The sequence below is a fragment of the Scheffersomyces stipitis genome, chromosome 3 (assembly GCF_000209165.1).
Source record: "Scheffersomyces stipitis CBS 6054 chromosome 3, complete sequence".
Lineage (NCBI taxonomy): Eukaryota > Fungi > Ascomycota > Pichiomycetes > Serinales > Debaryomycetaceae > Scheffersomyces > Scheffersomyces stipitis.
In genome coordinates, this window is record NC_009043.1 from 133,840 (window position 1) to 158,672 (window position 24,833).

The following is a 24,833-nucleotide window of genomic DNA, read 5'->3' on the forward strand; positions in this document are numbered from 1 at the left end:
GATACCCATTAGAGAAAGGCCCTGATATATTGTAGACAAAGTGTGAAGTAAACCAACAGTAGTATAGGCGACAAACTATACAGCCAAAGATAACCTTGTATTAAAAGAATGAAGTTGCATTGAGTTCGTGTAGTTTAATTGAATGATTTCAATCTTCATAGTGAAACAAGAAAGCACAATGATAATGGTTATTCTGAATTATTTGTAACTGGTACCATACCCACTAAATAATCCGTACAACAATGGCACAAGACAGTTATTCTAAATATGAAGAAACAACTAAATAGAAATATATTCATGTAGATTGCACAGTATGCTGAAATGTGGACAAAACGGGTGCAAAATAATTGAAATTTCATCAAATTGTCCCCAAAATTTTTGAGAAGGCCTCTCAAATTCACCACAACTTTCACCTGACACTCCCAACCTATATCAAGCTTTCTCAGCTTGAAGTCTGATTCAACATTAACTTGTACATCCTCCATCTCTTCTCCCATAACTCCATTGCCTTCTCCTATATGCACACTGCTGAATAATATATATTGCCATTTCACAACTCTAGCATTATGTACTTCCTCTTCTTTTGAGATTTTCTCTAAGGACAAATGCCGGAACCCATCGAGTCCAAAGAAGCGGTAACCCCATCCAATACGTCCAAACCGGAGGTAGGCTTGACGGGACGCAAAATCATCTATGACAAAGATGGAAAACCGTATGTACCATAAACTAAAGTTGTCATATCACAAATATATTCTAACAGAAAGCATAGATGTCGAAGCTGTAACAGCTTGCTAGATTTCCAATTTGCTACCGGGGGCATTAAAGGAAGTGTTATTCCGAAGAATCCGAAACATTCCGCTGAAAACAAGCCTAAGCTCACCGAAACTGTACCGAACTTCGTTGATTCGACGGCAAGAGTTGGTGCTACTAAGAAGGAGAAGTATAACCCTTATCCAAAAGATATTCCAGCAGATGTAGAAGTATTAGGAAAGTCGTCGTGGACATTACTACATTCCATAGCTGCCAAATACCCAGAGAAACCCGACACCAAGCGTCAGCAGGATCTCAAGCAGTTCCTCACGTTATTTGGAAGCTTCTATCCTTGCTGGTTTTGCGGTGAAGACTTTGAAAAATACATAAAGAAACACGAGCCCAAAGTTGAAACTCAGGACTCATTTGGAAAATGGCTTTGCGAAGCCCATAACGAGGTCAACGTCAAGTTGGGCAAGCCCAAATTCGACTGTAACTTGTGGAAAAAGAGATGGAAGGATGGCTGGGAAGAGGATCCATGAAGTCAAAGAAATGTACATAGAAATAGTATAAAAAACCTGTAAATACTAGAAAACGAATAGATATGAGCAATGGAGACGAGATTACAACGAAATGGGAGAACAAGTGTGGAAATAAAGAATGACTCAGATAGTAGGAATAGTTATAGACTTTGTCTATACGAAATGGAGTGCGACATTTCGAATATAGAAACGGCCTGAATTGTGGAGAAATGGTATACTTTTCTTTATTGGCCATACGATTTCAAGATAGCAAAATTGTATCATTGTTTGTAATTTTTGGATTAATAATTCTATATTAGACTAATAATTAGCAAGAGTTGCTGTCAATAATTGCAAACAATTAAGTTCGATAAAAATATTCTGGTTTGATACTTGAATTCTTTGTTTTGAGATTGTTTGTTAGAGAGCAATTTATTTGCCATTTTCAAACAGAATTGGTTGCTCAGAACTCTTATTAGTGAATAGAATATGTCAATACAATTAAACAGCGCCAGACAACTAACCTTCCGTCGGACTTTTTTCAGCGGATGGTTTAAAGCTTGGAGAACCCAGAAGCTCATTTATCCTCCAGCAGCTTCTGAGTTTACCACCAAGAACAGGATTATTCCCAACTACATAACATCCAGTAATGAATTGTACGATTTGATTTTGTTCAAGGAGCCAGTCTTATTGAATTTCACCTATGCTGAGCCAAAATCAAATAAGGTGACCCAGGCACTTTTTGATGTATTGAGTGATGGAAAGAAGTATCCCAAGCCAGAAAACGAACCTGTGTATTTGGTCAATATCTTGGCCGATAGCGAAGGAGGACGTGAATTAATGTTGCAGTACGTAGTAGGAGGTCATATTCCCGCTGTAGTGGTGTTGAAGAAGCAACAGCCGGTAGATACATTTGTTCCCAATTTAGAAAACTTCAGCGAACAGGACTTAGTAGAGTGGATAAAGACGATCGAGTAGGATCTATTGATAGCTCCGTAGTACTAACGAGATTTAATATATTGGAAGCGTTAATGTAGTGGAATTTGTAGGAAAAATTCTTCCGATAGGGCCAGACTACACGCTAGAGAAGGAAACACAGACATTTACGAAGAGTACGAAACGAAATTGCACTGCTACCAAGTTGCAAGATGGGCAAGGTATAAAACTAGAGAATGGATGGGCATTGGATCATTTTGAGGTTTATACGGCGCAAACAAATGGCGAACCAGAGGGAGAAGGAGTACTGGCAACCTACTGTCTGTGAAACGAGCAAAAGAGTGAAGATTGTCACAAGAGATAATCGGCTCTACCTGGAACGATATACTATGAGACGAACTGTTTTCTTTGACTGTGAGTGGGCAGTTTCATATATTGGCTAAAGGTGGAATCTAGTTGAAAAAGATGCAAAATAATTGCAACTGTCCCAATTATGCATGTGAGTCGAGCGCAAATCTACCTAGAAGCTCTAATTTCACAAGACGTAGCTGAAACTGATCGTAGAAGGCAAGTGCGAGTACGGGAATGGTGGCAGTTTCAGTGAGGGAAGGCGTTGATGTTGGACTAGAGGACATTTAATATGAACATGTAGAATCAGACTAGAGTAGAATTGGAATCATAACCACAGATGGACATTTGCAACCTCTTATCTCAGATCTTTTTCGAAATGGCAAGCAAGCCAAGTCCGGAAATCCGACTACCGAGAAGCAGCACGGAAAAGAAAGGAAAATGCAGACATATGTCGTACTTAGGGACGACTTTGCATTTGTCATTTCACGCACCAGACGCACCAGAAAATGTCGCACTGTGGAAACCGGAAATCACCATACTATTAGTAATTTTTAGTAGTGTCACCAAATTTTCAACTTGTGCTTAATAAGACGAAAACCACTGGTTTCTTTCAAAGTTAGAAGCGCTCGGAAATTAACGTAAACCAGACTGCTGCTTACGTGAAGTCATTACGATTTATCAGCACCTGCGTTTGTACCTGTCTGCTATCAATATCTTATATAACTCCGATTCTGTCCGTTATTCGTCGCTACCATTTTTCGCCCCACTCATTTCCAGACTCCACGGTTGAAAAATTGAGTTTGCTAAAGATTTGAGCATTTACCTTCAGCATAACCTGCTTTCATTGCACATCCAAGATCGCAAAGCATTCCTAGAGCAGCCTACAGTGGCCTACAAAGTGTAACTTTTTTTTGTTCATAATCGAAATCTCTCAAATTTGTATCCATAGCAAATTTGAATATCTTGTAATAACCATAGCACATTCACAATGTCACCCAGCACTCCCACCAGATCCACTTACATAAAGCAGCCTATACCTGCGAACTCCCGGATCCCGGACATGAACCATATTCCGTTGGTCTCGCCTGCGGTAACGCCATCGGCTTCTCTTTCTGATACTCCTGTTCCTCCACCACAGGTTTCGGAGGAAATCAGACATCAGTTAGATCTTCCAGATACCTTGCCCGTAGTCAACTGTTTGGCCAGAGCCCGTATTCCCACGACTCAGGGTCCAGAGATCTTCTTGCATTTGTACGAAAACAACATTGACAACAAGGAGCATTTGGCTATTGTCTTTGGTGAAGACGTCAGATCCAAGACTCTATTCAAGCAGAGAAGGGGAGATACGCAGCAGGATAGAATGACAAGAGGTGCTTATATTGGAAAGCTTTTCCCAGGTCGTACGGTGGCTGATAGAGACGACAAGAATGGTACGGAGTTGCATTTCGACGCTTTGGGCAACTTGATCCGTGAAAGCGAAACCACATATGCCGATCCTGTCTTGGTAAGAATACATTCTGAGTGCTACACAGGAGAAACAGCCTGGTCTGCCCGGTGTGACTGTGGAGAGCAGTTTGATGAGGCAGGCAGAATCATGGGCACCAACGGCCATGGATGCATGGTGTATTTGAGACAAGAAGGTAGGGGCATTGGTTTGGGCGAGAAATTGAAGGCCTACAACTTGCAGGACTTGGGTGCAGACACAGTTCAAGCCAACTTGATTTTGAGACATCCAGCGGACGGCAGAAACTTCTCGTTGGCTACCGCCATTTTGTTGGACTTAGGTTTGACTGAGATCCAGTTGTTGACCAACAACCCTGACAAGATTCTTGCTGTTGAAGGAAAGAACAGAGAAGTCAAGGTATTGGAAAGAGTGCCTATGGTTCCATTAGCTTGGAAGAACAAGGAGAACGGAATCAAGTCCAAGGAGATCGAGGGGTACCTCAGTACCAAGATCGAGCGAATGGGACATTTGTTGGAGAAACCAATCAAAATTAATTAAGATACGATACGATATTACATGGCACTAGAATATTTAATGGCACAAAGGACGGAAAAGTGTTGTAGAATAGACGTAGAGTAGATAGAGAAACTCGTAGTTAGAGTGTTGACAATACATGCTTTATATAAAGCCTAATTTCTTTCTTCATTCTTCTTGCTTTCATGGATAGCAACTGAGTCTTCACATCCAGTATAACTTTGTGAGTCAGTATTATCACATGATGCGTCTAGCCTGTGCATTGACATCTCGCATAAGTTCCCCAGCAATGAATATCCGTCAGAATCGAAACGACGAAGGGACGCAGCGTCGACAAGGTGTAGGAACGGATAAGTGAAGGAGATCTGCGTTCACGTAATGCCCACAGTAGAGCCACTACTACCCTCTAAATGTCTACTCGCTCCTAACCAACCAGCTCTACTGGCCCATACTGGAGAATCATAGGACATACCTTTTTTTAGGGTGAAAAATAATCTAACTTTGATAGCGCCGTAAATTAGAAGTTAAAACGGTAAGAGTTGTCCAGGTCGTGTCTGCACGACTCCCGCATTTTGCGCATTGGCTACATGCCGAACTCCCCATAGTGAATAAGATTCATTATTATTTCCGTCACTGGTTTCACCACTGTTATTTACTGAACATACTTCTTTCTCTGGTTAGGACCTCCAATTCCTTTTCTGTCGTGTCTGTCCCGTGTCTGTCCGCTGCTGTACACCGTTAGTTTTGCTCTAGAAGCAGCCGTCTTTTTCGTGGTAGTTCACTCGTGGAAATTGTCACATTCGTAATTTTTGACATATTTCACAGATTTGTCACAGATTTCTCACGTAGTCTTTCAAAACAGATTCTACGCTGACGCCAGCGACCTGAAAGCAGTGCCATTCGAGTCAATTTCATTGTGCCACTGCGCAACTGCCAACCTATAATTACAGCCAAGTTGGTGTTCTGAATCAGTATCTCATCGCATCATAATCAGAGACTTAAGTTCAGAATAAGAAATACAAGCTTAAAGCCTCTTACTTTCCCACAGCCATTCTCTTCTATTTTCAAAGCGTTCGAGTTTTTCCGTCATGATCAAAAGAGAGGGCGAACCGTTCCCCGACTACTCGCACCCGTCAGAAGAGTCCGACAACGAGTTCCAGCTGTCGGGCCTTCTCCATTCCACCTCCATCGCTGCGTCCAACTCCTCCAACACATCGAACAACAACAACGGAAACAGCAACCGAGGAGACCAGAAACGTAGACGAGTCACCAGAGCATGCGACAATTGCCGTCAGAAAAAGGTCAAATGTGATGGTAAACAGCCTTGTATCCATTGCACTGTTTATTCGTACAAATGCACTTATGATCAACCCAACGTCAGAAACAAGAAGCATAGCGGAATACCCATTCCGACCGCGCTGCCATCTTCCGCAGTTTTAGCCGCCGCCGCTGCCAACATTGCCAATTCTAACGGAAGCAACGTTGGCGACCTTTCTCAGACTTTGTCGGCAACATCTGCATATCCAGAGAGAAACCTATTGCTCGCCCAAGGCATCATCAAGTTGTTGCTTCCCAAGTTGAAGATCAACTGCTTCGACCACAACTTGCAGTTTGACTTGGAAAAGTTGCAGAAAGTTGTCAACCACATCGACGGAAAGTCGTCTTCCGCCTTGAACGATATCAGTGACGTCTACTTGGACAACGCTCCCTTACCATCTCCCAGTAATCCAGGATCTATTCGTCACGAACGGCAATCATCCGTGTCTTCCTCTGACGAAACGACTATGGGAACAGAAATCAAATTATATTTGCCCAAGAAAGAAATCGCCTTGGACCTCATCTACACCACATGGAACAAGGCTTGTGTTTTGTTCAGATTCTACCATCGTCCATCGCTTCTAGAAGAAGTAGACCTTCTTTACTCTTTGGACCCGTACAATTACGGCGACAGACAGCAAAAATTCTTGCCCTTCTTGTACTCGATTTTGGCCTGTGGATCTCTTTTCTCCAAGTCAGCGACAACATCTTCTGATCGTAACGAGAACTTGGAAGATGATGGGTTCAAATATTTCTTGGAAGCCCGTAAGTTGATCGATATCAGCAATGTAGGCGATATTAACTCCATCCAAACCATTGTCATGATGATAATGTATTTGCAATGCTCAGCCAGATTATCCACCTGTTATTCGTATATTGGTATTGCCTTGAGAAGTGCTCTCAAAGAAGGGTTGCATCGTAACTTGACCATCTTCCAGAACTCGCGAAGGAAATTGGACCCAATTGAAGTCGATACCAGAAAGAGACTATTCTACACCATCTACAAGATGGATATCTACATCAACTCCTTATTGGGCTTACCCAGATCCATCAATGAAGATGAATTTGACCAGGATTTGCCTGAAGACTTGGATGACGAAAACGTCACTCGTACAGAGTACTTGTACGACAAACAAGAAGGACGATTGTCGTCATCTGCATGTGCTAACCAACATACGAAGCTAATGCTTATACTTTCACATATCGTCAAGAAATTGTATCCAATCAAAGTGAAGACCACTGAAAAGGAATCGGTGACCCCAGACAGAATACATTCTAAAGTTACTGAATTGGAATTGGAATTGAAGACTTGGCTAGATGCATTACCAAAAGAATTGAAACCTACTGATCCCAATGATATCAACTCAGGTAAAGAGATTCCAGAGAAATTTGTATTAGCCAACTACTACCTTCATTTGGCATTTTTGAACTGCCAAATCATGTTGTACCGTCCCTTCATCCATTTCGTCAGCGATGGACCCAATAACTTTCAAAAATCCGATCCTCGTTCGTTGATTAGAGGTAGAAACTGCATCAAGGTAGCCAGAATGGTCGTGAAGTTGGCCAACAAGATGATCGACAAGAACTTGTTGGTGGGAACATACTGGTTTTCTATGTACACTATTTTCTTCTCTGTTGCATGTTTGATTTACTACTTCCATTTCGCAAACTATAATAATACTCAAAGTGGTGGTGCCAACTATGTTGGTGTTCTCTTTGACGATGATTTAAACATTGATATGATCAAAAAAGACATCGAGATCGGTAAGAAGGTGCTTGATTGTCTTAAGAACAACTCCAATGCTTCATTGCGTATTTTCAACATCTTGAACACATTATTTGAACAATTGAATAGAAGAACAGCCACCACTTCACGTTTGAAGAATACTAGAGTGGTAGACCCATATATCATTAACAATAACTTGCAGAACGAAAATGTTCAATCTACATTCAAGAACTTTGACATCATGAATAACTTTAAGACAGGGGGCGCAAAATTGTCAGAATCCTCCAATGTGGTTACCAGCGATAAGAATCCTTATGCTCCGTACACTCAACAAGATCCACTGAAGAAGTCCGAGGCTCTTGGTCTGTTGTTTACCGATACCTCGTTGGAAGCATTCCACTCTTCTAATGATCCTGAGTTGGCTGCGGTTGCCCCTACTGTACCTTCACTTCCAAGTAGTCTTCCAACTATTGAAGAACAACCTGGAATCACGAATTCAAATACTACTGACGAAGACAGAAACGACTATGTTCCTGGTGTATTTGACAAGTTGGATGCTCAAATCTTTGGCAAGATCTTACCTCCTTACATGTTAGAGAAGAATGCCCAGAGGTCACATGACAAGTCTGAACAAGAGCGTATTCCAGCACTTGCCAAAGCTGCTCTTTCACAATACCAGGCTCAGGTTCCTTCCCTGTTGAATGACCAAGCCTTTGGCCTGGTGAACTTAGACGATTTTGATTTTTCTCTGTTGGGGGACCCTAACAATCTTGACTACTTGGACCCGTTTAATAATGAATCGCAGTTCCGTTACTGAGAATTACGAAATTTAGGTTTAACTATTTATTTGTAATGTATATTAGTACCAGTTAAGGGATAAATAAGCATCTAGACCTGGCCCAAGTTACCTACGAAGCAGTCACCACATAGGTTATTAAATGTATATTGTAGCATTACCTAGCATTAATGTTCCAGCTTATCTTTATCTGAATCAATATGCAGTACCTTAAAATTTCATTCCAATATAGAGAAGAGCATCTCAGTTTAATTTGTAGGTAGATTCTACTTACCCACCCAAGAACGATGAGTGATAGAAGAAGACTTTTAGGTTCGGTAAATACAATTATACCGAATGTGGGTCTTTCATCAGCAGATGGAACTGCACAGCCTGCGAAGATTGAGTCTAAGACAGAGCCTAGAATCGATGGCTTAAGACCATTCTTTTTGAAGACAGGAATCATTGAAAATGCCAATGGATCGTCATATCTAGAAGTGGGCAATAACATAATCGAAGTGCTGGTATATGGTCCACGTCCAATCAGAGGCTCTTTCATCGATAGAGCCTCTTTCTCTGTAGAGTGTAAATTTTTGCCATTCATCTCCCAGCCCAACGAGCATTTGTACAACAATACCAGCATTAGTGCCAGCTCTGCTGCAAACACCACCAACCAGACCAACGTCAACGTCAACGGCCGTACCGGCTTGACCAGCATTGAACACAAGATCTCGTCGTATATTGAGACGTCTTTGTTGCCTTCTATAGTGTTAGAAAAGTATCCCAAGTCCACCATTGACGTCTTTGTCACTATAATTTCAACAGACTCTTCACTAGGAGGGTCATATCTGGACACAAAGATGCTCAGTCTTGTCAACTGGGTGTTGAACGCTTCTTCGGTGGCTTTGGTCGACTCGGGAATCGAAGTAAAGGACGTTGTAACAAGTGGAGTAGCTCATTTGCAGAACGATGTTCTCGTTCTTGACCCTACTGAAATTCAAGAGAAGGACGAAGGGTCTGTTTCCTGTGTAGCCAGTTTCATGAACTTACGAAACGACGAAATAGTAGGGATTTGGATAGAAGGTGACCAGACAAACTTGGAGAATTCGCAGGTGGACCATTTACTCGATGGCTGTAACGATATGTCCAAGAAGGTAAGAGCCAATATCAATTCCTATTTCACCACTTCTTAATAGATGAAGTTTTCACAAATCACGTTTAATTTCCTTCTATAGTTTTATATATGCATATATAGGACTTTTAGTACCTCAAAACCATACTAATTACAATGGAGTAGAATCTCAAGCTGTAGTGCAAATGAATGTAGAAAGAAAATAGCACAATGCAAGAACTAGTTCTGGATATTGGACAATTCCTCCAAAACTTTCTTGATGTGGATGATCTTGCTAGAGAGTGTAGCTACTGTGTTTGGTGCATCGTGTTGGAGGAACACCTTTGGACCAATCAGCACATTGGTAGCTTGGGAAATGATCTTACTCAACAACTTGTAAACTTCCAATACGTTGTCAGATTCGCTGGCCGCTTCTGAAATTGAATCGTCCACAGATCGCGTGTTCAACAACTTGCTGAAAAATTTGACTTGCAAATCTTTAGCTAACTCATCTGACTTCAGGTCATCCAACGGAACAGAAACACTTGGAATTCTCACTTCAAATGGTTCACTGATGTAAGCAACATCATGCAGACCATTCAAATGGTATCTGAATTCATAGACCCCCTCTTCCCAGAATAATTTGTTTCCAGCAAAAGTGAACTTACCGCTGGATTCCTTACAGAAAGTCCAACGACCTGAAGAAGAAAGTAAGGTCTTATTTCTTGAGTAAGAAGTTTGGATAATTCTGTATAATCCAATCCAATCACGTTCAGAGTGGGTTTCCTTGGGTGAAGTCCATTGCACTTCGATTGGAGATCCAACATCAACGTAGTTTGGCAAGTATTCACTATCCTTTTCGGTGGTGGCTTGTAATCCACTTACATTTAACTTATAATCTGAGTTCTCGAATGACAAACTCTGTGACAATTCGATCAACTTTTGCTTTGACAACTTGGTCTTTGACGTCTTCAATTCCTTGATAAAGTTATCCAATGAGTCAGTGATGGTGAAAGAAGAGCTCTTTCTTCTTCTAATATTCTGGTTGTTTTCCGTGTCATTACTCAATCTTCTCAGAATCACTTCTGGAATCAAGTGCTTCTTGAATGTCTTAGTTACACCCGAATCTTGCAAAACTTCTTGTTCACCATACACCTTGATCATGTGCCACCTTTCAATAAAATTGATTCTCACAAAGTTGTTGGCAACCCACAAGAAACAGCAGACAAGATTTTCGACAGATGGAACCATAATAAACACACCCATGACGCCACAAACACCAAAAATTTGTTCTGGGTTGTTCAAGTAACGATATACACCAGCCTTGGTCAAGTGTTGCATAGAACTGTAAGACTTTGGAATAAAGAAGTCTCCGTAAAACCAGCCGAAATAGCCAATCAGATCGATGATGGAAGAGTTGATCCAAGATTGGGTGAAAATAAGAAGCAAACCTACAAATACTCTCAAGTAGAGCCATTGACTGAACAATAGCTCAGAAGTAAATCCTTGCAAATACTGGTAAAAGTTTAAACCAAACAAGGAGGCATACGTCAAGTTGATCAATGAGTTGTAAATAACAGCCCAGTTGTTCAAAGATTTTTCCAAAGGAATGTCGTTTGACAAATACCACTTCGTGAAGAACTTGGAATGGCTCTGTAAAGTCAAAAGAGTGTTGATCGAAAATGATTCCAATAACTTTATTCCAACAGCTAAAAAGAAAACAAAATCGAACTTGAAGGAGCCTACGGAAAATACACGGTTACCAGCAGAAGAAGCGAAGATTGGGAGAACAAAAGCATAAGTACCCACTAATATCAAGTTCATGACATCGGAGCCTCTGAGGTAGTTGAAATTGTACAAGCCAACCAAAGGTTTCAAGTTGTCAAAGTTCTTCAAATCTCTCAACTTCAATAATTTGAAAAGGTTGATTTGGTTTTTGGAAGGTCCGTAAATCTTGTCAATGTGAGGATTTTCAATGTAATGCAAGAAAATCATTTGTAAGAAGTGGCCGAAAATGGCAATTACCAAGACGGTGTAAGATTTGGCAATTAAGGCAAAGCCGTAATAGCCGATATAACCGACAGAGTACATTGGATGAGGCACCATTTCGAATACACCATCAAAGATCAACTCTTCATTGTTGATTTGGCGGAAGAAGAAGTCTCCCCAATACCAAGCATAATCTTTAATGGTATTGTGGGCATTTACTTTGACCCAGAAGTTAAAAACGATAAGACCAAAACCTACGACTAATCTAGTGTTAACCAACCAGATCTTCTGGTCATGAAGGAATTCGTTGTTGTTATTGATGGCACAAGTCCAGACCACACAGATGAAGGTGACGAAATCCAGCATAAGCACCAAATCTACAAACTTTCTGAAAACCAACCAGGTGTTGAATTCTATTGGATAGCTGTCGATGTCATATTCGGCACCTCTTTGCGATTTGATTTCAGCAATGATGAATTTAGATAAGGCTGAGTTCGACTTGGCGTCGAAAAGACGAAGATTACGAGACCATTCTACCAATCTGTTATATTTGGATTGGTTGTGCAATAAGTAGCCAATTCCGAAATTGTACGACAAACGCCAGAAGATGTAGAAGCCGATGAAAATGGGGATGCGGAGACTGTTTTCCGGAACAAGCCAGAAGACCAAGAGGTTCAGAAACAAACAGGCCAAGATGATAAACTCAAGATTCGATTTTCTCACTGTAGGATCGAAAAGAGTTTTCACCATATCGTGGGTTTCGGGAACGACAAAGGTGTCTCCCGAAAAGGTGATACCTTTGGGGCCAACCTTAGCGGAGCTGGCTGTCTTTGTTTTGGTGGCCATGCTGAACTCTGAAGCAGACGAGTTGACTTGCGTGGTGGCGCTAGACATAAAGATAGATATATAAGGTAATCAGATCTAGGAGTGATGGGTGACTCACTGAAAAAACTGTGGAGTCGATCGGAATAGAAGCACTGGTACGAAAAGTTAACTATTCGAATAGAAACTTAGTTTGAGTCTGAATCACGGCTGGACGATATATACGAAAATATATATAGCAGCAAGCAGATGTGTACTCTGATGTGTAACAGTTAACGTTTAGGTCAGACTGCTACCGAAGTAAGTAGATTATCACACGAGTACTGGAATGCAGTCTGGGGTAGAAGACGGGTGAGACTCAGTGGTGAAAATGCGGATGCGGGAATAACCTACCTTAGACAAGACTGTGAAGACACGATCAAATAGTAGTGAGTAGGTAGTGGCAATGCTGGTCTTTCCAAAGTGCTAGAAGAGCCACTAGAAAGAAGAATCAAAATTGTCTTTGAAACAGACAGTCACGATAGCTAGCACGAACCACAAGATACGAGTGTAGACGGGACTATGGGGAAAACAATCTGTAACACAATCTAGACTATATCTATTAGACAATAGAACAATCTAGTGCGAAAGCGTCTGGTTAAGAAATGGGAGATCAGAATCAGTCGTTGAAGACAGAGATCAGATCGAAGAAGTAGAGTAGATTCTAACGTGTACTAGAAGATGACTCCACAAATGCAAGAGTTGGTGCCGGTTGATAAGCAGCAGCGATATCAAGTATTTAGCAGTAGCGTATAATTAGCTAGTGTTAGCAACAAAAACTTTCGTTATCAGAAAAGAAGAAGAAATAAGAAGAAAGAATTGAAACTTTCGGTATCGTGACATTCAAAGCCTAAACTTCGGGACTCGTCCAGAATTTTTCATCCAATAAAAGTAAATAGCACACGATTACTATCACTTTTTGTTGGCTGCTAAGGCTATAAGCGTTAGGGGCAAGAAATTCACATGCACTTTTTACACAATCGCCTGTGAAAAGCGTTGGGTCGATCACGTGAGCTAGACGATTGATAGGGGCAGTGGCATAGAACGGGATCTGAATAAAGAGAGCCGAATAGAGAGATCCAAATAGAAACTGAGATGTAGTTCTTCCTTGGTAATTGTTCGGCAAGGTAAGCGTGTAGTTCTCTGATTTAAAAATACTGAAACGAAAAAAATGAATGGCAGATTTTTCAGTATTTTGGAAGAATTATAAGATTATTTCTTCGCCTTGTAAAATCTTCTCAAAATCAATTTTATTTGGCACTTTTTACCGATTTTTTGTTCAATTTCTAGAAATTCAATCGAGTATACATCTTTGATTCAACTACTGGTCACATTTACTAATATACCCCCATCTTCTAGTCTTTCAGTGATTCCCTTCTACATTATCACTACGACTGATGTGCACAATCTGCAGGTAATGCAACCTCTACATACGTCAAAACTTCGAATAATTACAAATGGCTGCAACAAATAAATATAATAAAACTAGATAAGAAATGCAATGGATCTAGCAATGCTAGGAAAATACTCTATAAATTCTAAGATACACGAATGAAGCCCTAACAGCGACTGCCTTATATGGACAGCTGCTTAAAAACGACGGTTGGACAAAGGAGCCTGGTTGGATCCAGTTTGGTAGTTTCTTTGACCATAACCACCACGTCCACCGTAACCACCACGTCCACGGCCGTAGCCACCACGACCACCACGTCCACCACCGTATCTAATGTGGGCACCGAAACTCTTTCTGTCGAATCTCTGTAATTCTGGAGGAATGGTTTGCTTAGCTTCTCTCATGATTTTGCACAAATCACCACCAAGCTTGTTGTTACCATCGGTGAAGAAAGAAACAGCAGTACCAGTGGCACCACCTCTTCCGGTTCTACCGATTCTGTGGACGTAATCTTCAATGTTACCTGGCATGTCGAAGTTGATAACGAAATTGATACCCTTGACATCTAAATGAGTTGTTAGTATAGAGTTCACACGAACAAAATTACAATACGATCTATCTGCTTAATTTGAGATATTCTCAGGGAGTTCTACAAAGCGCTGCTGGTCATTGGGGTCAAAAATGACATCCCTAGCGGCGAGGCAAAATACAATAAGGCAAAATACAATGACAAAATTGACAAGAGAGATTTCATCTATTAGAATCATACTAGAAAAGCATTTATATATAACATTAATTGGTCTCAAGAAACATTAATACTAGAAGCCTTCGCAGTCTTCCGGTACTAGTACATCTGAATTTCCTAGGCTATCCATTCAAAAGATTCCTTACTTCTTGCGTATGTTGGTTGAAACCTTAAAGGCTCAAATATGTTCCAAACCAATAATCACTCTACTTCAAGAATTCTTCTGAAAATAAAATCGTTTGCCTATCGAGATTAATATTATAGATCAATGTGAACATGCTTTTCCAAATATGAAATAAATTCTGCTCTCTTTCCGTTTGTTCTTTGAGGAAGATGGAAAATGGCCGGCATTTTCCTATCACCTCTATGTTTTTTTGTTGTTGCATTCATCGTCAAATCGTTTGTTCAACGGTATGCAATATGCTCCATATTGTTCATTTCTTTTCGTGGCCCCTTGCTTATGAAAAAAAGTCTAAGTCATTAAGTCTCTGCGACTCTCATAAAGACAATTTGCTTTCCAAACTCCAAGAACACCTAAATAAATAGTCGTTAGTAATCGTAAAATCATTAAAACATACCAATACCTCTGGCAGCAACATCAGTAGCCACCATGATAGGGGATTTACCGGTCTTGAATTCTCTCAAGACCCAGTCTCTTTCACTCTGTTGCTTGTCACCGTGGATAGCCAATGCGGGCCATCCGTCAGCTCTCAAGTACGAAGTGACTTCATCACAAGTCTTCTTGGTGGAGGCGAAGATCAACACCTTGGACTCCTTCTCGGTGGTAGCGGTTTCCAAGTGCTTTACCAATCTGTCACGCTTTTCGTATTCCGAAATAACTTCAACAACTTGGGTGATAGTATGAGAGGCAGCCAATTCTAAGGAACCAATTCTGACTTGGATAGGGTCTTGCAAGTAGTCTCTAGCCAAGTTTTGAACTTCCTTTGGCCAAGTGGCGGACCACATCAAGGTTTGACGGTCTGGTCTGATCTGGTCGACAATCTTTCTGATTTGAGGTTCGAAACCCATATCCAACATTCTGTCGGCTTCATCCAAAACCAAATAGGTTACTCTCTTCAAGTTGGTCTTACCCATTTCCAACATATCGATCAATCTACCTGGAGTGGCAATGACAATTTCAACACCTCTGGCCAAGTCTCTGATCTGTTGACCCTTTGGTGCACCACCATAGACACAGGTGTTTCTGATTCTGGAAGAAGATCCGAACTTGGAGCATTCTTGCTGAATCTGAACAGCCAATTCTCTGGTAGGAGCCAAAACCAACACAACAGGACCATCACCAGGGCTCAACAAGGGCTGAGCGTTGATGTGGACAATAGCAGGCAAACAGTACGATAAGGTCTTACCCGAACCAGTAGCAGCAATACCCACCATGTCTCTACCAGAAAGAGCCATGGGCCAACCCTGACATTGAATGGCAGTTGGAGAAGGGAAACCCTGTGCCTTGACTTCGTTCAACACGTATTCTGGGAATCCAGCCTCATCGAAAGTAGTGATGGGATGAGGAATGTCTGAGCCCAAACAGCTCATCTGGTGTTCGTTTCTGAAGGCAGCAATGTCTTTGTCACTACGGGCAGCAACATCTGGGTGTTCAGTGTAGAAGTTCTTTTCGAACTTTGGCAACGATTCCAAGTCCCAGTCTGGGGTGGTGAGTTCAACTCTCTCGTTGTAACGGTTTCCACCGAATCCACCGTTTCCACCTCTGAAACCACCTCTTTGCTGTCCACCATAACCGCGGTTGTAGTTGTTGTTTCCACCGAAGTGTTGTTCTCTGCCACCTTTGTAGTCACCGTTGTTGTAGTTGTTCATTTTTGCAGACTTTTGTATAGTTGTAAAGAAAAAAAGCTTGCTAACGCTGCTACAAAAAAAAGAGGGATACTCTCTGCTTATATATGAAAATAAAAAAATTCTGGGAAAAATTTTTTAAGGAAAAAAGCGAGATGAGATAGACTGCCTGGATAGGAAAGAAAGTGTAACGGTTGTGCGTATATGTAAGATCTCTACACCTATAGACTATTATTGAGGTGGAAAGTTGTAGTAGTTAGTCGTTTATATGTATATCTATATGAGAGAACGAGAGAACATTTTCCGCAATTGGGAAAGTAATGCACTGAATTCAGAAACGGAAGTGGTTAGTCTTTTCAAGTGGTACTTATAAGTCCTTCAAAGCCATAATGGCACTATTCCCATACTAGCAGCAGTGGTTACTCTTTTCACTCTACATTCTTACAAGCATTTCGTATGGTACATTTCTATTATAGAATGAATGATCAGCAGAACTGATATGCAAAGAGACATATATAAGTACTTCCAAGTAGCTGTAGCACTTTTGGTGGTATGGTACATAGACATCTCTCTATATGAAAAGATGTCTTAGAGGTATACTGAAGTTACAGCTTTCAAGACATACCCCGGTTTAGGAATCAGCCTATGGTTCGGTGTTCTTGTAGCCACCGGCGCTGATCTTCTCTTCGAACTTATCACCAATGACAGTGCACAACTCAGCCAAGTTGTCCAAACCTTGATGCAAGGCTTCCACTGCAGTTATGTTTCCGTAGGTCTGGATTCTAATGTTCAACTTGTTTTCTGAAGGATGAGGAATGGAATAACCACAGAATTCGACCTCTGGGTTCTTCATTATCATGTAACGCAAGGCATTTCCCAAAGTATGGTCTTCTTCAAGGATCTGGAAAGAAGCAGCAGTACCATCTTCTGAGGCTCCAGGCAACAACTTGATCTTGTTCAAGTCATATTCTTGTTCCTGCTGTTCGACCTGTTCATCGGCCATATGGATATCCTCGCCAACTTCAGCCATTGTTTGTTTGTGTGTAGTGGTTAGTTGAGTTGATTACGAGATTTTGGTGAGTTTGATATTCAAAAATTTTGAGAACTCATCTTGATTTTTCAGGCGTGCACAAACCGAAATTTGCAACTTCATACAATTAAGATGGAATCATAAAGGGAAGACGATTATTACCAGCCAGAGGAATTAAATCGAAAGTTATGACAGTGAATAGAATGAAATACTTCAGCTAATGGTGATTATACAACTCATTTTGTTTTTCCTTCGAAATTGTCCTCTTTTTATCTTACTGTATTATCCCTGCTCTTTAGGAAGAGCCAACTTAGACTGGATAACCAAGATAGGATGATTAATACTGCAAAAATGCCTCTACTAATATTCCAAAGAAGGCAAATATAGAAAGTAGTAACATTTAAATTAGAGTAATTATTAAGTTATCCCAAGATGACTTTCTGAATGGCTACTATGTCCTTAGTCTCATGGTAGCGCGCAATAATTCTTTTCGCGTTGTTTACAAATGCAATATGACCAACATATTGTACTTTTCAGGTCTCACCGGCTTCTGTTACTTCACCAATTCACCTCTTCTCATCTTTTCTCATTCCTAAAACAGTCGCCTGAACCAAACCAAAGAAGCTGGATCTTCTCTTAAGTTTGCGCTCTTGGATCAGATATAAATCTAAGCTGAATCTAACAATGGTAGAAGACATTTCTCAACCACTTTCAGAATCATATTACCATCTTTCACAAGATAGCGAGTCTGACTTCACGACCACGGATGAACAGCGCGGGAATACACTACAAGGAAGCAACGATACGTCCAAGTTGCTTCAGTTGGCGAAAGTCATCGACAAGGATATCGAAGATGAGATTCCAGATCCTGAACAAGTGAAGAAGTTTACAAATACCAAAGAGAAAGGTCCACAGAAAAGTCCACAGAATAAAAGCAACATTAGATCAAAGTCACCTTCCAGAAGTCGTGGATTTGCAGTAATCGACAATAACGTTAAGCCAACCCTGAAAGATAGAGCAGGTTCTAATAACATGTCGTCGCTTTTCTCTTCTCATTCTACTCCACTTATTGCCAAACAAAAGTTCGATTCAAACTGGCACAAGTTCACCAAGGACTCGATATTGCCCGATATCGACGAGTCTCAGAATGGAGAACAAACCATTAATGACCTAGTGAATTCTCTCAATGCAGGTAAGATAGACAGTACCAACAAGCATAAGTATACTTTTGAGGAGCTCCTTGCTGCGTGGCTGAAACTAATGGACAGTCCCTTTGGCGGCCAAATCATACAATATTTGGAAGACATAGTAGAGAACAAGACAATTAATGGAATTGACAGACAACAAGAGACGAACAATCTATTCAAGACACCTCTTAGAAGTCGCACAAATTCACCAGCAAACAATGAATCTTCCGATGAAGAAGACAACCTCAGCTTGCACACTCCATTGGTTGCTAATACTGAACGCAGAGCTCGTCGCATCGATCAAAATGGCAGTTTTGGACCCCAGAAGGATATAGAGCAGGACAATAATGAAGATATAGATCACGATACACCACGTACAACTCCACCACATTCACAGGATGAGATCAATTCGAAGTTTCAATCAACGATGATAGACATCCAACCTGAATTAAACGAAAACTTGGGATCAGAAAAGGTCCGCAATTTAGAGGAAGAGATCAAAAAGTTGAAGGAGGAAGCAGAAAAGATGAAAGAAGAAAACATGTCGTTGAGAGAACAAATTTCTAAGATCGAGAATTCCAAGATTGTGCCCGAGAAGTTAGATCTCATAGATATTACGCTTGACTCGATAGACTTTCAGGATCAAAAAGTAAGTGTTGATCCAGAGTTGCAGATATTAAAGAACGAAAATCTGGCCCTAAAGGCTAAGAACTACAATTTGACCAAACAGGTAGACAATTTACAGAACAACTACAATGAACTTTCCAACGAAATCCGGTATGAAAGGGCCAATCAGAAATCCACCGGTCAAGACAACCGTCAAATGTGTCATCCCAAACCACAAGTGGAAGAACAAGAAACGTCAACTCCCACAAATCAGAAATTAAAGTTTGCCGAAGAAGAAATTGAAAAGTTAAAATCGGATCTTTCTAGACTCGCAAGCGAGGAAATTGGCGAGAAGAACAATTTGATAACCGAGAATACGGTGGAAGCCAGGTTTAGACAGTACTACAGCAGACTTGAGCTACACAAAGTAGACAATATGACCAAGGTGGAGATGTCCAACTTGATCAAGAACTTGATGTTATCTCTACTCATCAGTGACTTCTCCAATTTGGCGGTGAATGCAAGAAAATTCGGCCGGTTTCTCAAATTGGCACTACACTTCTTAGATAGACTCCATTCTGTTATCTACGTGCAGGGAGATCCCAACATCAAGCCATCATTCTACGTGAAGAACTCGCAAGATATCCAGGCCATGGAAAACCTTGGCCAGTGTCTCCACGGCATGTTGGAGAACGTCGAGGTGCTTCGCACGACATCCAACGGATGGTAACTATGGGATTACGTCACAGAGTAGTCACACTGCATACAGCTTTGTGAGGATGGCTGGACGTGGGAATTGATACAGGGAACAATGACTTCTTCCTGTTTGGGCACGGGGACGACGTAGGCTTATAGACGTAACCACAATATGGTGTCAAAATGACAGTATTATGTCGAATAGTAGATGACAGTAGAAGCGTATGAGATGATGGCTGGAGGAGGGATCACGTGAGAGAAAACGTAGATGGATGAAGATGTAAGATACTATAGAAGAATAGGAATTGAACTGGCAGCGACGGAAATGAGTTTCAGGGTCAACGACGAGGAAATAGAGTATAGTCTGCGAAGGCGTGGAGAATCGTAGGATACGAGATCCTTGCGAATTGCCTACTGAAAGGAATAAAGAAGGGATGTTTCTGTGCTCTTTTCCAATATTCAGACCGTGCGGGTGAATTCCTCTGCAAGACTCATGACTTCAGGCAGGGAGAGACTTTGAAGCGACTCAGTGCTTGTACAGACAAGCGGAAAGCAGACAAGCAGACAAAGAAGTACAAGATAGATGGTACAGATAGAGTACATAATCAGTAGATATTATCAGTAGTCATGTACGGCCATCTTATTGTCGTACCGATTGCCATATTGTAGAGTTCCTACAGTGCCGGCTAAGTCTAAGCCCATGGCAGCAGCAGGTATTACGTATGGAGCAGGCTTTTATCTCTCCGCTCGGATGACGTCGCCGTCATGAAATAGCAGTGAATAATAATGGGACACTGGCAAAACTCGCGGCTTGTAGAACTGGTGGATAGCAGATGGGCTATTTCTTTTAGTGGGAAAGCTGTGGAGCTGTATTTTCGTTTTAACAATCACTACACCTTCTACAGTGCCGCCATCCTCTCTGTAGCTCCATATAGACCTCATACTCTCCAGCAGCCAGGCTAGCGTCCCAGTACATCTCTCGCTAGCACCGCACCTCTCAACCCCATTCTTGGTCCACAAACACTCGCACACATCTCGTGCCTGAAATTCGTGAATGACATAATCCATCACTAGATCATGAGCAATAACAAAGACCAAGTACAAGAATAAGAGTAGAACAAAGTAACTTATCCAATTTACTATACTTCCTATACATTCAATACAACCCACACACCCTATATTTTTGTGCTAGGGCTACACTCTCCTATATCACCGTCGTAGCCTCCATTCACCATCCATTCACCGAACCCAGAGTCACATAGTCGCACTTCCGATAGCATCCCACTATCAAGCATCTTTTTTCTGGAGGTGAAACCCAGTGGAAGCTGTACTCGTTTCCCATTCCAGCTTCTTATCCCAGAGCTGCGCTACTCAACATCCCAGTCTCCTCGCCATGGGCAAGTCTGCCGTGTCGTCCTCCTCGTCCCGACTCCACCAGCGAACCCCAGCCTCCGGCTCAGCTTCAGGCTCCGGCCCAATTCCAGGCTCTGCACTTTCCCACTCCTCATCAAGCCATACTTCTGAATCCGCGGACCCCTCAGCTGCACGCAACTCGTTGGCTCAGTCGAACTTTCTCTTCAATCCCGGCCGCCAGGACTCCATCTCCTCGTTGTTGAACAACTACCAGACCTCATCATCGGGTGCCTATACCCTCACTGGTAGGACCATGCGGTCGCAGAACCAAAACGCGAACCAAAACCAGAACCAAAACCAAATTCAAAACCAAAATGAAAACCAGAATCAAAGTCATGATAATCAAATGAATCGTAACCAGCACTCGGCATCTCAATTACCACCGTCTCAGTCCCAACAATCCCATCTAGACTCTTCCTCCTATCCCAGCTACTATCTAAACCATCGCGACTCTCAGATACCCATCAGACCCCGTGGAGATAGCATCTTCCTACCGCCTCCCATCTCGTCTCTGCACCCTTACGATGGCGGAATGGCTCCAGGTGGTTCAAGCCAGCTGACGCTCAACGTCTCAAATCCGTACTCATCAAGATCAAACAGCATTTTCAGCTCGTTGATCCAGATCCCGGGCTCGGCCCGAAACTCCATCAGCGAGGGTGGTGGATCTGCCACAACAAATAAGGGCTACAATTCTGCTGGCGGAACAGCTTCTATCTCCAACAACTCATCAAGTCATAACCAATCCAATCACAGTACCGGTAACAATAACAACCTAAACCTTAACGTAAACACGAGTGGTAACAGTAACAATAACAACAACAATAGTAATAGTAGTGCCAATGCCGTTTCCAGCTCGGCTATTCCTTCGGGCAGCAACAACAGCAACAACTCAAACTCAAGTGGGGCCTCCGTAGAGGTACCCATGAGAGGAAGGCTGTTGTCGATATTTCCCTCGCTTTCTCAGGGAATGCCAGAAGTGATATCGCTAGAAGACATCGAAAATCTCCTAAGCAAAGAGAGCTTAGGTAACATCTTGGCCTGGAACCAGCAGCAACAACAACAGCAACAGGATCCCAAGACCCCCGCTGGAGCCAGATCCAAGTTTGGCTCGCTAGACATGTCGATCTGGAACGATAACAGCAACAACGGCAATAATGTTAGCAGCCAGTCTATGGCAGGCTATGGTTCCATTGGAGGTTTCAATGGCAGTTTGAGTGATTTCATAGCGGGCATGATTTCCAATGGCAGCATAGATTTGAGTAACATGAGCAACGAACAGCGCCGTGACTCGATCTTGAAGATCATCAGCGATCTGCAAAACTTGCGTAATCAGAGAATCCCCAGCGATGGTGCCAGTGACAAAAACCCCAACTCAAGGATTTCCATTGGTACAGACAACAGTGGCGCTTCAATGGGTGGTACGACGTTGCGTGAAGATATCTTCGACCACAACAAATTTTCCGTAGGATCTCGTAGCAAAGATATGAAGGATAATCGTAGCAGTAACGTGGAAGCAAGAACGAGTCCTGGCAACAATGCTAACTTGAATGTACCAGGTAACCACAAGGGCCATCTTTCACCAACTTCGTCCATGTCTTCTCGATCCTCTGCTAAGTACAACGATGAACCACAACTGCCAAAGACTTCTCCTACTGGCTACACCATAAATATGAACACTCGTCAAGGTCAGATTCCTCCACAACAGCAAGAAATGCAACTGCCTAACCAGCACTTGTTGCCCCAGCCGCCTATTCCATCGCAGCGCATATTCCAAAACTACCAAAATGTGTCTCTCCAGAACCAGAACCCCAACCAGAGTCAGGTTCAGGCGAACCAAAATCTTCAATTCCAAACGTACGCAAACCCAGCTCAAGGCTCAATGAACTTTGGTAACACTTTGCTGCCTGGAATAACAATGAGGAATCAGCTACCAGCACAGCAACAATCTAACTACTATACAAACTCACAACCAGCACAATTGCCATATCAACAACAACAGCAGCAGCAACAACAACAACAACAACAGCAGCAGCAACAACAACAGCAACAGCAGCAACAGCGACAGCAGTATTTACAGCAGAATTACCCAGTTCAACAACAAGCGACATCGCCTCAGATGGGCAAACCAAGAACGTCAAAGCCCCGTAGAAATTCTAACAACCGTGATGCCATCTCGGATCAATCGTTGAAGTCTCCCATCGAAAGCAGCAGTAACGAAGGTAACTTGGTACCAGCACAGCAGTATGTAAAATCTGAAGATGGAAGACCTTTATTGGGCGCAACCAAGATTGACCAGTTGATGTTGGTTATTCAAGCCAGAGACAAAGGTATCACAAGTCCTATTCAACAAGCTCCCGACGGAAGCATTTTGGCTGCTCCTGACTATTCCCTTTCCAGAGACAAGAGCGAATTGGATAATGGTGTTTTGCCACGTCCAATCAGCCTTGTTGGTGGGGTGGACAAGCCTAGCAAGGCCAAGATAAAAGAGGACGAGGGTAGCGACGATGAAGAATCCAAAGGAAAGAGAAGAAAGCACAAAAACCAGCAGTGTCCTTATTGTTTCAAGTACTTTACTCAGTCGACCCATCTAGAAGTTCACATTAGATCTCATATTGGCTACAAGCCATTCGAGTGCAACTACTGCCACAAGAAGTTTACGCAAGGTGGCAATTTGAGAACACATTTGAGGCTTCATACTGGTGAAAAGCCGTTCACATGCGACATCTGTAATCGACAATTCAACAGGAAGGGAAACTTGGGTGCTCACAAATTGACGCACGAGAACTTGAAACCATACGAATGCAAGTTGGATGGTTGCGATAAGTCTTTCACTCAATTAGGTAATTTGAAGTCGCATCAAAACAGATTCCATCTCAGCACTTTGAACCATTTAACACAAAAGTTGGCTGAGTTAAGCGGTCTGTCGATCGAGAACTTGCCTCCAGACGAGAAGGACTTGCTTATGTATTTCAAAGACTTGTACAAGAACTCAAATAAGGGTATTCGTGGCAGAGGTAAGGCTAAATTATCCAAAGATGATACTGGAGGTGCAACTAGCAGTTCTCCAGATAATAGCCAGTTTAATTTGCAATCCCAGTCACCCCAGCTGCAGCTGCAGAATCTTCAAGCGCTTCCTCGACAACAGGACCAACAGCAAGGTTCACCGGAGTATTCGCAATCGCAACATTCCCTCGATTTTATGAATCCCCATTTGGCTGGGTCTATTAACGGTTACCAAGGGTAATGTTTACGATGTACTAGTTTTTATTATGCGAGAGCCCCTCGCGTTTATTTCATTTCATGTTCATGACTTATGCCATTTATTTCTTTATTGTTCTTTCTTTATATTTTCATTATTAAGGTTATTATATGTATTATCAGAGGTAAAGGTACGACTAATTGTTTGCTAGAATGTAGAAAAGTAAATAGTATTGAGAGAATATAAAAAGCAAGGCTATGCAAGATAAAATATTGAGGATTAAGAGAGATTAGACATAATTAAGGAAAATTAGCAATTGAATCGATTGCAAATAAATTTCAGAGAAGCACAACTGAATAAAAATAGACCCTTCAAAATATAAACGCGACTACTCACGGAGTTGTTGATATGACAATGTCGCGATGTCGTGCCTTTCTTTTTCC

The 24,833-nt window shown here is 41.9% G+C and overlaps 10 protein-coding genes across 10 annotated transcripts; 7 read left to right on the forward strand and 3 right to left on the reverse strand. All coding sequences in view use genetic code 12, as the record gives it.

Annotated features, from left to right (window-relative positions):
* Positions 1 to 605: 605 nt before the first annotated feature.
* On the forward strand, positions 606 to 1,292 carry PICST_35383 (predicted protein; the record flags this gene model as incomplete). The annotated part of the gene is made up of 3 exons (XM_001383272.1): positions 606 to 712; positions 770 to 828; positions 919 to 1,292. The coding sequence occupies 3 exons, from the start codon at positions 606 to 608 to the stop codon at positions 1,290 to 1,292; spliced, it is 540 nt and encodes a 179-aa protein (XP_001383309.1).
* A 468-nt stretch (positions 1,293 to 1,760) lies between these two features.
* PICST_30470 (predicted protein) lies at positions 1,761 to 2,249 on the forward strand (the record flags this gene model as incomplete). Its single annotated transcript, XM_001383273.1, has 1 exon — positions 1,761 to 2,249. One exon carries the CDS (start codon positions 1,761 to 1,763, stop codon positions 2,247 to 2,249), a length of 489 nt encoding a protein of 162 aa, XP_001383310.1.
* A 1,369-nt stretch (positions 2,250 to 3,618) lies between these two features.
* RIB1 (GTP cyclohydrolase II) lies at positions 3,619 to 4,560 on the forward strand (the record flags this gene model as incomplete). The annotated part of the gene is made up of 1 exon (XM_001383274.1): positions 3,619 to 4,560. The coding sequence occupies one exon, from the start codon at positions 3,619 to 3,621 to the stop codon at positions 4,558 to 4,560; it is 942 nt and encodes a 313-aa protein (XP_001383311.1).
* Positions 4,561 to 5,242: 682 nt separating this feature from the next.
* On the forward strand, positions 5,243 to 8,450 carry GIN1 (transcriptional regulator). The gene is made up of 2 exons (XM_001383275.1): positions 5,243 to 6,017; positions 6,066 to 8,450. Exons 1-2 carry the CDS (start codon positions 5,625 to 5,627, stop codon positions 8,394 to 8,396), a joined length of 2,724 nt encoding a protein of 907 aa, XP_001383312.2. The 5' UTR covers positions 5,243 to 5,624; the 3' UTR covers positions 8,397 to 8,450.
* Positions 8,451 to 8,662: 212 nt separating this feature from the next.
* Positions 8,663 to 9,547, forward strand: MTR3 (exosome exoribonuclease; the record flags this gene model as incomplete). The annotated part of the gene is given in 2 exon segments (XM_001383276.1): positions 8,663 to 8,717; positions 8,733 to 9,547. 2 exon segments carry the CDS (start codon positions 8,663 to 8,665, stop codon positions 9,545 to 9,547), a joined length of 870 nt encoding a protein of 289 aa, XP_001383313.2.
* A 158-nt stretch (positions 9,548 to 9,705) lies between these two features.
* Positions 9,706 to 12,300, reverse strand: CHO2 (phosphatidyl- ethanolamine N-methyltransferase; the record flags this gene model as incomplete). Its single annotated transcript, XM_001383622.1, has 2 exons — positions 9,706 to 11,196; positions 11,221 to 12,300. The coding sequence occupies 2 exons, from the start codon at positions 12,298 to 12,300 to the stop codon at positions 9,706 to 9,708; spliced, it is 2,571 nt and encodes an 856-aa protein (XP_001383659.2).
* Positions 12,301 to 13,777: 1,477 nt separating this feature from the next.
* DBP2 (DEAD box RNA helicase) lies at positions 13,778 to 16,310 on the reverse strand. Its single transcript, XM_001383623.1, has 3 exons — positions 16,202 to 16,310; positions 15,032 to 16,174; positions 13,778 to 14,273 (listed from the first exon to the last, which is right to left on the reverse strand). The coding sequence occupies exons 1-3, from the start codon at positions 16,281 to 16,283 to the stop codon at positions 13,906 to 13,908; spliced, it is 1,593 nt and encodes a 530-aa protein (XP_001383660.1). The 5' UTR covers positions 16,284 to 16,310; the 3' UTR covers positions 13,778 to 13,905.
* Positions 16,311 to 16,712: 402 nt separating this feature from the next.
* On the reverse strand, positions 16,713 to 17,275 carry RPC19 (RNA polymerase I and III subunit). The gene has a single exon (XM_001383624.1). The coding sequence runs from the start codon at positions 17,260 to 17,262 to the stop codon at positions 16,903 to 16,905; it is 360 nt and encodes a 119-aa protein (XP_001383661.1). The 5' UTR covers positions 17,263 to 17,275; the 3' UTR covers positions 16,713 to 16,902.
* Positions 17,276 to 17,973: 698 nt separating this feature from the next.
* Positions 17,974 to 19,812, forward strand: PICST_30477 (predicted protein; the record flags this gene model as incomplete). Its single annotated transcript, XM_001383277.1, has 1 exon — positions 17,974 to 19,812. The coding sequence occupies one exon, from the start codon at positions 17,974 to 17,976 to the stop codon at positions 19,810 to 19,812; it is 1,839 nt and encodes a 612-aa protein (XP_001383314.2).
* A 3,294-nt stretch (positions 19,813 to 23,106) lies between these two features.
* AZF1 (DNA-binding transcription factor) lies at positions 23,107 to 24,579 on the forward strand (the record flags this gene model as incomplete). The annotated part of the gene is made up of 2 exons (XM_001383278.1): positions 23,107 to 23,258; positions 23,322 to 24,579. The coding sequence occupies 2 exons, from the start codon at positions 23,107 to 23,109 to the stop codon at positions 24,433 to 24,435; spliced, it is 1,266 nt and encodes a 421-aa protein (XP_001383315.2). The 3' UTR covers positions 24,436 to 24,579.
* Positions 24,580 to 24,833: the final 254 nt, after the last annotated feature.